General features: G+C 52.1%; 1 protein-coding gene across 2 annotated transcripts in view; it reads left to right on the top strand.

Moving 5' to 3' along the window:
- Positions 1 to 10,513, top strand: part of TTC1 (tetratricopeptide repeat domain 1) — a 47,293-nt gene extending 36,780 nt beyond the window's left edge. For both annotated transcript variants that reach the window (XM_037498367.2, XM_037498366.2), the window contains exons 7-8: positions 337 to 391; positions 6,079 to 10,513. In XM_037498367.2, coding sequence (XP_037354264.1) covers positions 337 to 391; positions 6,079 to 6,212 — 189 coding nt within the window. In that variant the 3' untranslated portion in view covers positions 6,213 to 10,513. The remainder of the gene's footprint in view (positions 1 to 336; positions 392 to 6,078) is intronic.
- The last annotated feature ends 2,724 nt before the right edge of the window (positions 10,514 to 13,237 follow it).

Raw genomic sequence — 13,237 nt, forward strand, 5'->3', positions numbered from 1 at the left:
CTGATCCTTTTCTCAAGAAACTAGAATATATTAAAAAAAAGACTTCAAGTTAAAAAGGTGAAACTGTAAATATCACCCAGAATCCCACTGTAAACATCTGCCGTGTATCCTGTGAGACAGTTTTCTGTATGTGCTAGTCACGTTTTTATTGCTCTTCTCCCTGGGCCAAACTATAGCCATGACCCAGCTGACTGCTGTGTTTGTGTGACGCCCACATATCCTTGCTTTTCATTATTTACAGAGTCACAGATAGAGGCCTCACCTGATGGCACTTTAAATGCTTCTCCAAGTCAAAAACAAACATTTCACCAACTCTTTCTTCTCTTCTCCCCTCAGAGATTACCTAAGCAAATTGAAGAACGGAATGAAAGACTCAAGGAAGAGATGTTGGGTACGTCTGCTTTCCTCACTCTCCCTTGACCATCAGTAGCCAGGGGCTTTCAGGATTTTGCTTACGGGAGGGGGCTCCGGGGTGCTCAGGAGTCAGAAACAGCTTTGGGCCCTTTGTTGTAGGCAGCCATACCCAGGTGCTTACTGACCTGTCAGCCCTTTCAGACTAGGAAAAGAGCCGCGCGGTTTAGAGAGGATATCTGCCTTTCAAAAACCAAACGTCCATTTTGTTCTTACTGGGAAGATTTCCTGCCTTCAAGAATTCAAATGTAGTTTGACTCCTACCCTGGTTGGCTGGGTTAATGGTCTCTTCCAGATTTGAGTTTGTACCTTTATCACCACTGTTTGATTCTCTCTAATGCACAGAGCGCAGCTGGGAGCTGGGAGGCAGTGAGTGTAAACTTGGAGGCCAGATGGTGATGCTAACATAGGTCTGTGGACAAGCTTGGGTTACAAAGAGAAAAGAGGCAGTAGCCCTCCTGCAATTCTGTGACTATGCAAGTGTGTGTCTTCGCCAACCTTCTCCCTTTGCAAAGTAGCAACAGCAGCCCTTCTGCCCACCTGTGCCTGTACATGTGTGTCTCTTCGCCAACTTTCTTCCTTTGCAAAGCACTGGCAGCTCTCCTCCCAAGGCTGCCCGCCTGTGACTGTGCAGGCCTCTCTTTTAGCAAACCTGTCCCTCTGAGGGCAGCTCTTTCTGCCCGCTTGTGTCTGTGCAAGTGTCCTTTACTCTCCTCTCCTTTTTTAGAATAAACCTGCCTTTTTGGATATTTAAAAAAAAAAAAAAAAAAGAATGTGGGCTAAAAATCTTTGTCATCATCATTTGCAAATTGTTTTATACTGCTTCCTGGCCAAGCCAGGAGATTGCAAACAAATGGAATTGCTGCAAGTCTCTGTGTGTCTGTGGTGTGGTTCTTCCCTGATCTCCTGTCTTCTCGGTTTATTGAAGTGTGAGAGAGAAGATAAACTCATCTACTTTCTCACAGAGCCTTCAAGGCAGCTTCCAAGGCATCTGGGGCCATCAGCCTGGCAGACTCATCCTTCTAGTAGCTAGAGGTTGGTGTTTGCTGTTAGGTTTTGCTGTCGGACTTCTGCTCCAGATTTCACTCACCAGCTGCCAAACCAAGTTCTCTGCTGGGATGGGTTCTCAAAACATGGTGCCTTGACCAGCACTTCTTGAGAATTTATCCTGACAGCACATTTTCAGATCCTGCCCAAACCATCTGAGCCCCTTTAGGTAACTGGTACACATTAGAGTTCACTGACTGACTGGCGAGTGGTAGGGAGATATAGAGGCAGCTGGGGGACCCTGAGCCAGTATGGGGTTCAAAACCTCTGCTCTGAGTGGACCTCTGAACAGAAGCAGGCATGTCACTGATTCTTCTCTTCACTTCTCATGCTTTAGCTGCCGCAGAGAAAAAGCTGGAAGTACACTCGTGCAGGTGGCTGCTTGCACCTGTGAGCCATCGTTGCCAAACTTTATTTCTGGTGTTGCGTCGGCTCCCTGTGTTGTCCCTCTCCGCCAGGTGGGCAGGTCCTAGGGTTGGAGTCATCACAGGATTGTGCTAAGCTGGGTTTCTACCATTCCTTGAGATGTTGCTGCTCCTGTCTCACCCAAGGGCTGCTGGGTGCTGGTCCTGACCTGGAGACCTACAGCCATGATCACTTATTCCCTGACAGAACCAGTAGCGTGGGCAGGGCCCTGCCCCATGGTCCTGCCTCCCCTTCACTGCACCTGCTGTCATCCCTGCCCAGCACTTGGTCACACACATGGGGGCCATGGTGGTCATCAGTCCAGGCTCATCTCTTTCTACCTCTCGGAACACAGCTCTGGCGTCGTAACCCTGAAGTTACTCTGTTCTTTACCGGCCACTAGCAGCCTGATGAGCCCACGTCTGAGCTGAATTAAGAACACCATCGTCTATGAGTTAAGACACCACATTCAAAAGCCAAATGTGGAGCTCAAGCTACCTTGCTGGTTGTCGTCGTGAGGATTTGAGCATGCTTTGGGCACTCCCTGTGTGCCCCGTGCTCTGTTCTGTGCCTCGTAACCAAGCTAGACTTGGCTCCCTCTCTGGGATGACAAGAAATACTCTGAATCATTACTGTCTCTTAAAACCGCTGAGCCACGCTTGTGAGTGTGGGGAGCCTGACTTTTTACATGCTCCTCTTCATCCAGCCGGCTGGTCCTCATTATGGCTCACGGCCACCCCCAGTGTCTCTAAACCAAGTCCTTGTCGTCATCCCTCCACAAGGAATGTCATTTGTAGGTTTTATTGCCCCACATTGAGTTTCATTCCTCATTGCTGCACCCCATGTTTCTCTCAAGAGCCCCCTACTTTTTTGAGCTCTTGGTCTAGTCCAGCCCCCATTTGCATCCAAGTGCAAATAGAAGCATTTGAATTAAGCATTACTCTGACTTCTCTACTCTGTCCCTCTTGCTCCAAGGAAAGCTTGTGTTAGCTGCCCAGCTGTGTTCCTGCCTCCCAATGGGGTGAATTCTCTCGAAACATTGCTTGACACAGAAGTTAGTATTTGTCAGAATTGCGCCCATCAACAAGCTTGGCACACTTGTGTCTGAGCACACAGATGGGACTGTTGTCTGCCATGGACTCTAGTCTAGCAGAGGATGTCCAAACAGGGACATGTTGATGTATTTATTGACAAGACTGAATTTGCTACAGGTGGAGATAAGGCAACCTCACGGTTACTGTGCGAAGGGGAAGCCCCGATGTTGGCAGCCAGGAGAGAGCCAGGCTAGCTCGGCAGCCTCCTTACTTGGCACAGGGAAGCTGTGTTAGTGTCTGCACAGCAGCGACACTGCACAGCAGCGGGAAGGCCCGTGAGTGTGTGGCTGTGTGTGAGACTGTGAGCGGCCATTTAGGAGCATGGTCTCCACTGAAGGTGCTTCTCTGCCATTTCCCAGCAGTGTATTTTGAGACACCAGGACCTTGACGTCCACACTGTTCCTTTATGCTCCTGCCACCCCTCTCTGGATTCAGAACCTCTTTCCCCAGCACCTCAACAGTCCCATGTTTGTTCCATGACAGATGGCCTTTCGCCCATAGTGTTGCACACTCTGCCAGACCGCTGCAGCACTCCTCTTCTGGTTCATTCTTCGCCACGGGACTGCTAACCCTGAAAGCTCAGGTCTCACACCCTCAGTGGGCTCCCGCCGCCATGCCCAGCTCCTAGAGCTGGACAGGAGAGGCCTCCCACCTGGCTCTCTGCTCCACCCTGGCCTGCCCGTCTCCATTTGTTCCAGCATCTCAGTGCACCACCCACTCCCACCATCACAGATGGTTGCGGTCCTGCCCCTCCTCTCTTGCTTGCTTCCAGCACAGTCTTTGCACAGAAGGTCTGCCTCCCCCTGCCCCAGCTGGAGGAATCGTCCTGACAGTCACAGTATTTTATAGTTCAGCTTCACGTGGACTGGCATCTGTGTGTGTGTCCTGCCTCCCCATCTTGTCTGAGCTTACTGGGTACATCTCTGCAGTCCCACCACACTCATCAGGCTGCCATACGCCTGTTGTATTGGTTCAACATGTTGGTCAAATCCTTGCAAGTCAGGAACCTCAGCTCTCCTCTGACGTGGCCATAGTGAATTGCAGGTCTTTATTTAGATGCTTCACAACCGCCGTGTCACGCAGCAGGCAGAGCATCCCCAGTGCTGTTCTGCAGGGGACAGTCATGAATGGTTGTGGAACGTCATCACTGCAGAGCTACATCACTAGAAGGAAGAGGAAGGCATGCGTAACTGTATGTTTTAGGTGGGGTCCTGGCAGAAACAAGCCAAGATTGGACTTTTGAAGTGCAAGAAATGTATTGGGGGAAAGAACTGCAAAGAGAAATGGACACTGGGCGGGGTGAAGGGGAGCTGGGGTTCTAATCCTGTAGAGGAGAGAGGGATGGCGGGTAGGAAAAGTCTTTCTTTTCCTCCATGCAGGGGCTCCCCACTGGGTCCCAGGGGCACAGAGCTGCCCATTGAGCCCCTGCCCGTACCTGCCCTGTCCCTCCCTATGTTGAGTGGGAGCAGCCCTGCTCTGGAGATGCCCAAGTGGCATGGTGACCTCTGCATCGCCTCTGCCAAGGGAAAAGGTCAGGGTCCTTGGCAGCAGGGCCTTCAGCAGAAGGAGGGTGGGAAGGACCCAGCTTTTTCCCTGTGGCTGTGCTTACATACTACCCGGCTTTGCTACCGTCAGCTTGGACCTCCTCTCTGGTTCTGGCTCCTTCCTCATCTGGTGGTCCTCCCCTGGCTCGCTGGCTGCTCCGTGTCTGTCTCCCTTGCACACTGAGCATCTCAGAAGCTAAGACCGAATTTGATGCCTGTTTCCCCAGCCTCACAACAGACCAAATAAAATGTGCAGTCTGCACTTCAGATGCTGACCTGACGTGGAGAGGGACCTGTGGTGAAGGCTCCTCAGGGAGGAGCACACCCTCTCCCCAAGTGAGGCTCTTTCTCCACTGGCTCCTTGCCAGCAAGAGCCGGGGCATGTCTGCCAGTGATGTGCTGCTGGCTTGCTCTAAGTGCTTGTCTCCTCCTCAGCCCCAAAGCAGCAGGTTCTGGGTAACTTCTGCTTTCCAGGACACCCTGTCTTGTCTTCGTTTGCCATACCCCTCCCCTTTCATCCGCCTCCCGAGCTGGGCTCCAGGCCTTGGTGCTAACCTGTGTGTGGGAGCAGGCCTGTGCAGGGGGTTCCCACACCAGCACTGAGCCGGTGGCTCCAGATTAAGTTTGGGAACTTGCCTGGAGGAAAGTCAGCCTGGGCCCTGGAGTCTCAGACATGGTGAGTGGCTGGGACTGAATCTGCGACTGACTCCAAAAGTTCCCTCCATGAGTTCTTGGGAGAAACCTGAGCGTTTAAGGGCCAGGCATCTTTGGATGTCTTCACCTGGGCTTTATGTCAAGGAGAGAGAGCCTGTACCTCTGATGATGAGGCGTTTCTTTCCCTTTTACCCCCATTCTCATCTCCTTTGGAAGCAGATCGGCAAGAAAAATTAAAGCAGTTAGGAAGGGCTGAGTTTTCATTCACAGCAAGATTTTCCGAAACACTCAAGAATCAAATACTCTATCCCATTGCTCTGCGGATCCCTGTAAGTCTCTCACACGTCCTGAAGTCCAGTGCCGGACACACAGACTCCGGGGCCCTCCTGCGTGCAGACGCCTGAAGACCTGCGGTTATACCACCGTCTCTCTCGGCTGTGGCTCAGGCAGAAGCTCCCCAGGACTTCAGGGCATCTCCTGGAACTGTTCTGAGGAAACTGACCGAGGTGGATGGCACGTGCAGAAGAGCGAGAGCTGCCACTTCCGAGCAAGGCTGGGTTCTGTGTGGAGGCTCGGCCTTTGCGGAGAAAAGCAGGAGGCTTTTGAGTTGGATCCAGGCTGAGGAGAAATGTGCCGACAACTTGGATTAGCAGGGGCTGCCTGGGTTCAGAGAGAGCAGTGGGAAGAATCTCTGCCCTCGGGGCAGGCGTCCGGGCCACCACGCACCCCAAGCCTGTGCCCCTTGGGAGGCACCCGCGAAGGGGACATGGGCGAATAGTGTCATCGTTTGAAAAGCAGGCATTTCCTGAACAGCAGACAGATGCTCTCTTTATTTTGTAGTCAGTAGTAAGACAAGATGAGTCACTGTCTCCCCACTTCTTTCACTCCCCATGTTGATCAGAGTTTCTGCTTTTACATTACAGGCAAACTGAAAGATCTCGGGAACTTGGTTCTCCGACCTTTTGGACTCTCCACAGAAAATTTCCAGATCAAACAGGATTCCTCTACTGGCTCCTACTCCATCAATTTTGTTCAAAATCCAAACAACAACAGATAACAAAGATAACAGTACATGAAAGGCTGGCTGGAAGTTGTGTGCTGCTCGCCATTGGCATAGGCACAGGCCCTGCAAAACTTCACTGTAGACGCATCTTATCTCAGACAGGCTGCCCTGCGCCGGGCGCTGCCCATTCTCCCATCCCCTCATGTATCCTGAGCAGGGTCGGCCGCACCTCCTGTTGTCAGGAGCCTCTTGTGATTTTATTTCAAGGTGGTGTCTGCGCTATTACCCCGGTTCTGTCCCTGGGGTCTGTCCGGGCTGACCTCCCAGAGGCAGCAGCAACACAAGCCCTGTTTGTATCCCCTGGACCCAGCAGACCTGTGGACTGGGGAGATTCTGATGCACCTCCTGCCCACTGCCCCCTCCGAGGCACCCACCGCCAGGCTGCCTGCCGCCTGACTCCTGTGTGGTAATAAACGCTTTCTCTGCTGGTCTGAGCTGGGTGAATTTTGTCCCTCAAAACAGAGCAACAGGCTTCCCTGACTTGGGAGCTGGGCCAGTTCCAGCTCCACAAATCTGCCCAGTCTTAATTGAAGATTTTGAAGAGGTGCCCTTAGCCCCTCATCCTAGAATCCCAACACCCCACCCCTCATACACCTTAAATGCCACCTCCATCATCTAAAGTTAGACTCACTTCACTCGAGAATGGCAGCTTGTGACAAGATCATATGCTTGGAGACCATGGGATGTGGGTTTTTTCCTAGAGATAGTTGATGCTGGTGAAACACTTTCCGGGGATGTGGTTTGCATGTCAAAGCGACCTGCCAGCTTCCCTTGGCAGCGGCAGAAGCGACGCCCACCTGCAGTGAGCGTGGTGGGGTGCTTTGCCAAGCCTGCCTCCCAGGTTAAGATGGAACTCAGCGTGCAGTTTACTAGGGGACAGGGAGGTTAATTTTGCTCTGCTGTCTTCTGCATGTCATTTTCCCAAAAAGGTTGTGAAACCTCACACGAGCTGTGTGTGCACCTGCTTCGGAAGCACAGCCAGCACAGTGTGGGGCTCAGCCTCACATCTTTTGATCAAAGGAGTCTTTCACACTGACAAGATTTGAGGAGCTTTGGTGTCTTTGGATTATATCTATTGGTATAAAACATGTTAGAAAATCAGTATTTCTTAAATACTTAATCTCTCAAAATGAATACATTTCATGTTAATATGTTTAGAAAAATATCTTCTGTGTTGGTGATATTGTTTTACATTTTTGCAAATCTCTTTAATGTGCAACTTGATAGAAGACCGCTAGATTCTCAGGCCCGCTTCTGTCCTCAGTTCATCAGGAGGATGGCACACCCTCATCTTTGGAAAATTGTGCGTGCTCATGATGGAATGACCATAAAAGCAGAGCCCCCTTAGCATTGCTATGAAAAGTTTGACCTCAGGGACACCTGAAAGGGTCTCAGGAACCTGGGGATCCTCAAAGTACCTCGAGAACTGCTTCGCCAAGGCTGAGAAGAAAGGTCAGGACTGAGATCCCTGCAAGGTCGTTTCTGCTTTCAGAGAAAAAGAATTGTTTGCATGGTAACAAGCTAAGACACCAGCATCCCTGCAGGATGGCGCGGTCTTGCTGCTTAGGCCTCCACCTCCGATCCCCCCTCCACCACACAACCCCCTCAGGATACACATGGGGCTGGTGGCGGGTGCGTCTCAGGCGGCACAGTGTGCATCTGGAGGAGAGGAAGGGATCCGAGGTGAGTGTTTGCTTAAGCCAGGGAGTTCTTACCTACACCGTTACCTGAGTCCAAAGTCCAGGAAGACACGTGAATTCAGACCTTTTAAAAATGTCTGACAGTAAAAAAATCTTGAAAGGGTTCAAAGAAGTTCGGGAAGTATACGGGAAGAAGGGAATTAAAAATTGAAATAATGATTTTCTAGCGTTTTATACCTGTCTTTGTGTCCTGTAGCTCAAATAGGTGATTTTAAAGTTCTGTGAGCCTTCCTCTCAAAGTATACACAATTTACTTGGAAGGGAATCACGCAGTGACATTGTATATGCTCTCATTCTAGTGGTACTGCTGTGGATCAAAATACTTTTGCACCTCCTAGAATTTCTTCGAAGACTCAGACATTTTAAAAATACCATATCCTCTGGACTGCAAGTAGGCCCTGAGCTCCGAGAAGGTAAGGGCTCCACTTAACACACCAGCACCTACTGGTTGCGCAGGTGGGCCAGTCTCAGCTTCCAGGCCCTTCTCTTGGTACCTGTCCCTGGCTATTAACCACTCTGTTATCCTCCCCGTAGATGCTAAGACACAGCCCATGATTCAGTGGTGCCTGCTGTTGGAATGGGGGGTGGGGGACAGTGTGGTTTCCCCCTTCAGGCCACACTGACTCAGGACTTCCTGCACCTCCTCCAGAAGGGCCTGGCTCCTCTCCTTCAGCCAGCTGCACCTCTGCCAGGCGGCTTTCTAGGCATTAGATCCAGTAATTGGGCCACAAAGCTTGTAGCCACTTGTGGAATCAACTGTAGCCCCTCGAGCCACCGTGTAACCTCAGATGCTGAGACTTTGAGGCCTGTAAGCTGGGCTGGGTTTTAATCTTTGTATCACAGTAATGGCGAGCACTGGCCTTGAGACTTCAGAAGTCCCCAGCTTGTCCAGGAGCTGTGGCCTCCCAGACCCTCCCAACCCACGTTGCCCTCAGTCTGCTCTGCATTTGTCTCCAGGCTGCATCTTCACAGCCTCCCCAGCGGCACACAAGACCCTTCGCCCCCAGAACCAGGATGGTCCCCACAGAAAGTGCTCGCTCATGTGCTAGGACTCCCGTGCAGACAGTGGACCAATCGCTTCCTTCTCGTGTCAGGGACTGGACCTGTGGTGAGATGCTGTTCTTAGACCTCCTTCGACCCCCTTCCAGGAGCTCCAGGGTGCCCGTGCACCTCCCTGTCCTCACAAGCAGTTTGGGTTTTATTTCCTTTTGCACTTCACCCCCTCCCCCAACCCCTGCCGCACACACACCCCCAAAAAAAATGCCACATCGTATCACCTTACAAATCACTGCTCCCAGGAACAGACTGCCAGGTGTGAGGTGGGGCAGCCTGGGGAGACAAGGCCTCAGACACACTTGAGTCAGAGGCAAGACTGACTGCTCAGGCAAGGGTCAAGCGGTGGCGTGTTTCTGAAGGCGGGGGTGGCTGGGGAGAGGTGGTGGCCCTGGTGTAATTCCTGGGGTGGCTCAGTCCACAGCTACAGCTGTTTGAGGCCACACAGCACTTCAGCTCCACTCCAGCCTGTCTGAGGACCTGGTGCAGGTGGGAGACGTAGTCCTGACGAGGGGACGCACTTGTCAGCAAAGCTTTCACAAAAGAGGGAAGGCCGGGCCTCCCCGGTGGCGCAGCGGGTTGAGCACAGCCTCTTCAGTGCGGGTTTGATTCCGGGCGGGCCAGGGAGATTCCCACATGGCGCGGCAGACCTCTACTGTCTCCCTCGCTGCTCCCCTCAGCAGTGCTTTCAGTTTGTCTGCCTGTTCTGCTCCCCACTCTCTCTGGTGAGTCCCCTCACCCTCCCGTGCCTCTGGCCTGTACCCCCCAGCTCTTACATAAATAAAAAATAAATCTTTGAAAAAACAAGGGAAGGCTGAGAAAGGACCAGAGGATGTGAGGCAGCGGAGTGAGGTCATGGTGCCCCGCTCACCCGAGAGAGATTGGAGAGGGCCCAGCAACCCCAGGGCAGGGTACAGGTCAGAGACACCACGTGGGCAGAAATCGGTTGGCAGCCCTGCCCCTGATCGTGACTGGCTGTACCGGAGAGAGGATCCAGGTGAGAGGGAAGCCCGTGATGCCATGCGCAGCCCAGCCTCCCTAAGCCTCCCATCTTCCTGGGATTTGTGTCCCCTCCCCATTTCCTGCTGTTACCCAACCTGCCCTCCCCTCCTGTGGCGCTTACCCAACCCCTGCCCTTAGCCAGCTCCTTTCAGGGGGGCTCCTCTGCGCCTACATACACGTCAGCCCTCCCATCACCTGCGTGTGCTTTCAAACAGGAGGTGGGTGCACATTTCACCACAGGGGCAGGACATCTGTTCCTGGGGGCGGCCGAGTAAGAGCTGCAGAGAGAGGCTGTCATCTCCAGTCACCCCTGCTGTGTGAAGAGCCACCCTGAGCCCACACTGTTAATGAGAAATGGATCCCCCAGCAGAGCTGGAGGTGCAGATACCTGGAAGGATGTGGGGGGCCGTCAGAGACCCCAGCGGCAACTTATGAAAATGGGTCATGGTGCTCTCCCTCCTGTGTGCAGGCGCCCACCGCATCCTCCTGGCCCAAGCTGGTAAGCGCCCACAGGAAGGGCGGGCACGTGGGTGCTCATTTATACACTCCACTTTTGCCAATTTCAGTCCATAAAAGGAAAATAGGACACCCTGAGCGCCATCACCCCAAAGTCTGATCAGCCAGAACTGGAAACGTGACCCCCTACCTTCTTTTTCCTTTCACCCAAGAGGAGACTGGAAGCCCACATTTCCCCCTTAGCTAAAGCATGGCAGGGTTTGTGGCCCCACCACCAAGGCAACCCACGGCCAACAATTTGGGGTGATTCAGTCCAAGCTGGACACTAGTTCCAGCTTAAAAACCACCCAAGCCCAGATGGGCTCCCTGTGAGGTCAGGGCTTGCTTCTAGACCTTGGGGTGTCATCAAACATGTGAAGGGAACCAACCCAAAGACTCCTCAGGAAACCCTGTTCCAAAAGGGAGAAGCGGTTCCCGGAGCCTCACTGCTCCTCAGTGGGGTGTCGTGCCAGACTCATGTCCACACCAGACACCCTGTGGTCTCACCCCAGCAGCCACCCTGGGCTGTTGAGCACTCAGGTGCCCCCAAATCCCCCGAGAGAGCAAGCACGTCGGAAACCCACAAAGGCAAAACTCCAAGACAGGCTACAAGTTTGCTGGGCTCTGCAGTTCTTGAATTGCGCAGGAGGATTTTCTTAGGACAGTTGGCAAATGCTGCTGACAGCTTTGCCTCGGGGAGTTAACTGAAGGAAAGCCGCTTATGGCTAGGGCCATGTGCTTGGATTGGATTCTGCCACTGGCGGTGACCTGAGCCCAGGAACGGTGGCTTCCGCGTGTAGTGCCCAAGCCATTCCAGCTGGCGGCCCCTTGTGTGGGCCCCCAGAAGCTGCAACTCCATTCCCAAGAGCCCACCCAGCACTGTCCTCTGCAGGTTGCTGCTTGAAGCCCCTGCCTGGGCTTCTCTGCGGGCAGCTCCCCTGTGCTCAGTGTGCATCGTTTGCATCACAGGTTTGAGCCGTCCACTCGGCATGCATGTGAGCTGGGCACTGAGCGTCAGAAGAAACCAGAAATGGAGAATATTCCTCTCGAGGAAAAGCATTCCCTGATGTCTCCAGTGTTTCTGGTCTTGCCTGAGGGGAGACTGCAAAGCTGGTGAGTAGGACACTTGCTCTCCGTACATGGTCTGTGAGGGCAGCGTGATCTTGTCAGGGAAGTCACTGACAGAATTTAGAATCACGTCTCCCACCTTAACACTCAAAGCAGGTTACTTGTATAGTAGCATCTTCCTAGATCACCCCACTTCACTTTCCCTCCTTATATGAGAAGTTTGCTTCTACCAAGGAAGGACAGAGGGTTGACCCTACAAGTGCTGTGAACTGAGGAGCACTTCCTGCTCGGGCACAGTGTTCCTGAGCTGCCTTCTCTGTCCTCCAAGGTACCTTACCTTCTTGAGAGCAGAGCTGTTGTTAAGCCCTGAAATTTCATTCTGGATAACCAAAGATGTGGCAGGATACTAATTACTAGAGAAAACTGCTTAAAAATGTATACCTTGAAGAAAGCACTGAGGGCAGATCTATCACTTGAAGGAAACATGAACTATCAGGTGTAAAGGCAGGAAGAAAGCTTGCCTTGACTTGACCTGCAGCTTCTGCAAGAGTGGTTCCCATGCAGCTTTCCCAGTTCCCATGCAGCTTTCCCAGATCAGGAGCCATGGCTTGTGTCCCTCCCGATTTTTTCTAGTTCCATGTTAATTTATTATTTTTTAAAGATTTTTACTTATTTTTGCATAGAACTGGGGTGTAAGCCAGAGGTGCAGGGGCGTGGTGAGAGGATTCACCAGAGACAGAATGGGGAGCAGAACAGTTGCATCTACTGACATATACTGCTGAGGGCAGCAGCGGGCGAGACAGGCGAGGCCTGCTGTGCCATATGTGGGTTAGCTCCCTGACTGGGGATCGAACTGAGGCCACAGAGGGCCATATGGTCGTAGTCTGAGACTTAACCCGTAGGCCACCAGGGAGGGCCCCTCCATTTTCATTTAAGGGGAAAAATATATTGACAAGGTGTCTCCCTGGTGGCCTGGGGGTTAAGCCTCAGCACTAAGCAGCTATTGGTAGCCACTGCAGCATGAGCTCGATCCCCTGCCAGAGAGCTAACCCAAAGGGCGCAGCAGACCTCTCCTGTCTCCCCCACTGCTCCCCTCAGCAGTGTATTTCAGTAGATCCACCTCTTCTGCTTCCCACTGTCTCTGGTGAATCCTGTCACCACCACCCCCAACACCTTTGACCTAGCCCCAGTTCTTATATGAATAAATGAAAAAAAAAAAAAAACCTTAAAAAAAATATTGATGAGCCAAAGTACAGTGGCCTCTTTTATCCCCTCATTATTATTAGGTAAATTGAAATGAAAATTTGAGCTGAAACTCCATTTAAACTAGGGAACAACAGGCAGCCTTCAAACAAATTGCTTTACTTAAATGGGGGTAAAAAAAGACGTTGACTTAAGTTTCTGGGTAAGTCCTGAAAAACTTCAACTGTCTGGGAGGTTTGAAGGACTAATTTTTTTCCTGACAACCGAGTGTTTCTGGTCAAGCACTGGACCTCACACTGGAGCGGTGGGCTTTTCCAGAAGCAAGAATTTATCCGTAAGGGCAGAACTCCTTAAGAGCAAATAAAAACCCCAGCAGCAGATGTTTAACTGCATTCAACTCTGAAAGGCAGATGATTCGTTTGTGCCCAGGGTTCTAACAGCCCCTCCTCTGTCCTTGGTCACAAAAAGGTCTCACGAGGCACCTTCCCTCCCACCAAC

The sequence above is a fragment of the Talpa occidentalis genome, unplaced genomic scaffold (genome assembly GCF_014898055.3).
Source record: "Talpa occidentalis isolate TD23 unplaced genomic scaffold, MPIMG_talOcc4v2.1 talOcc4.9, whole genome shotgun sequence".
Taxonomy (NCBI): Eukaryota; Metazoa; Chordata; class Mammalia; order Eulipotyphla; family Talpidae; genus Talpa; species Talpa occidentalis.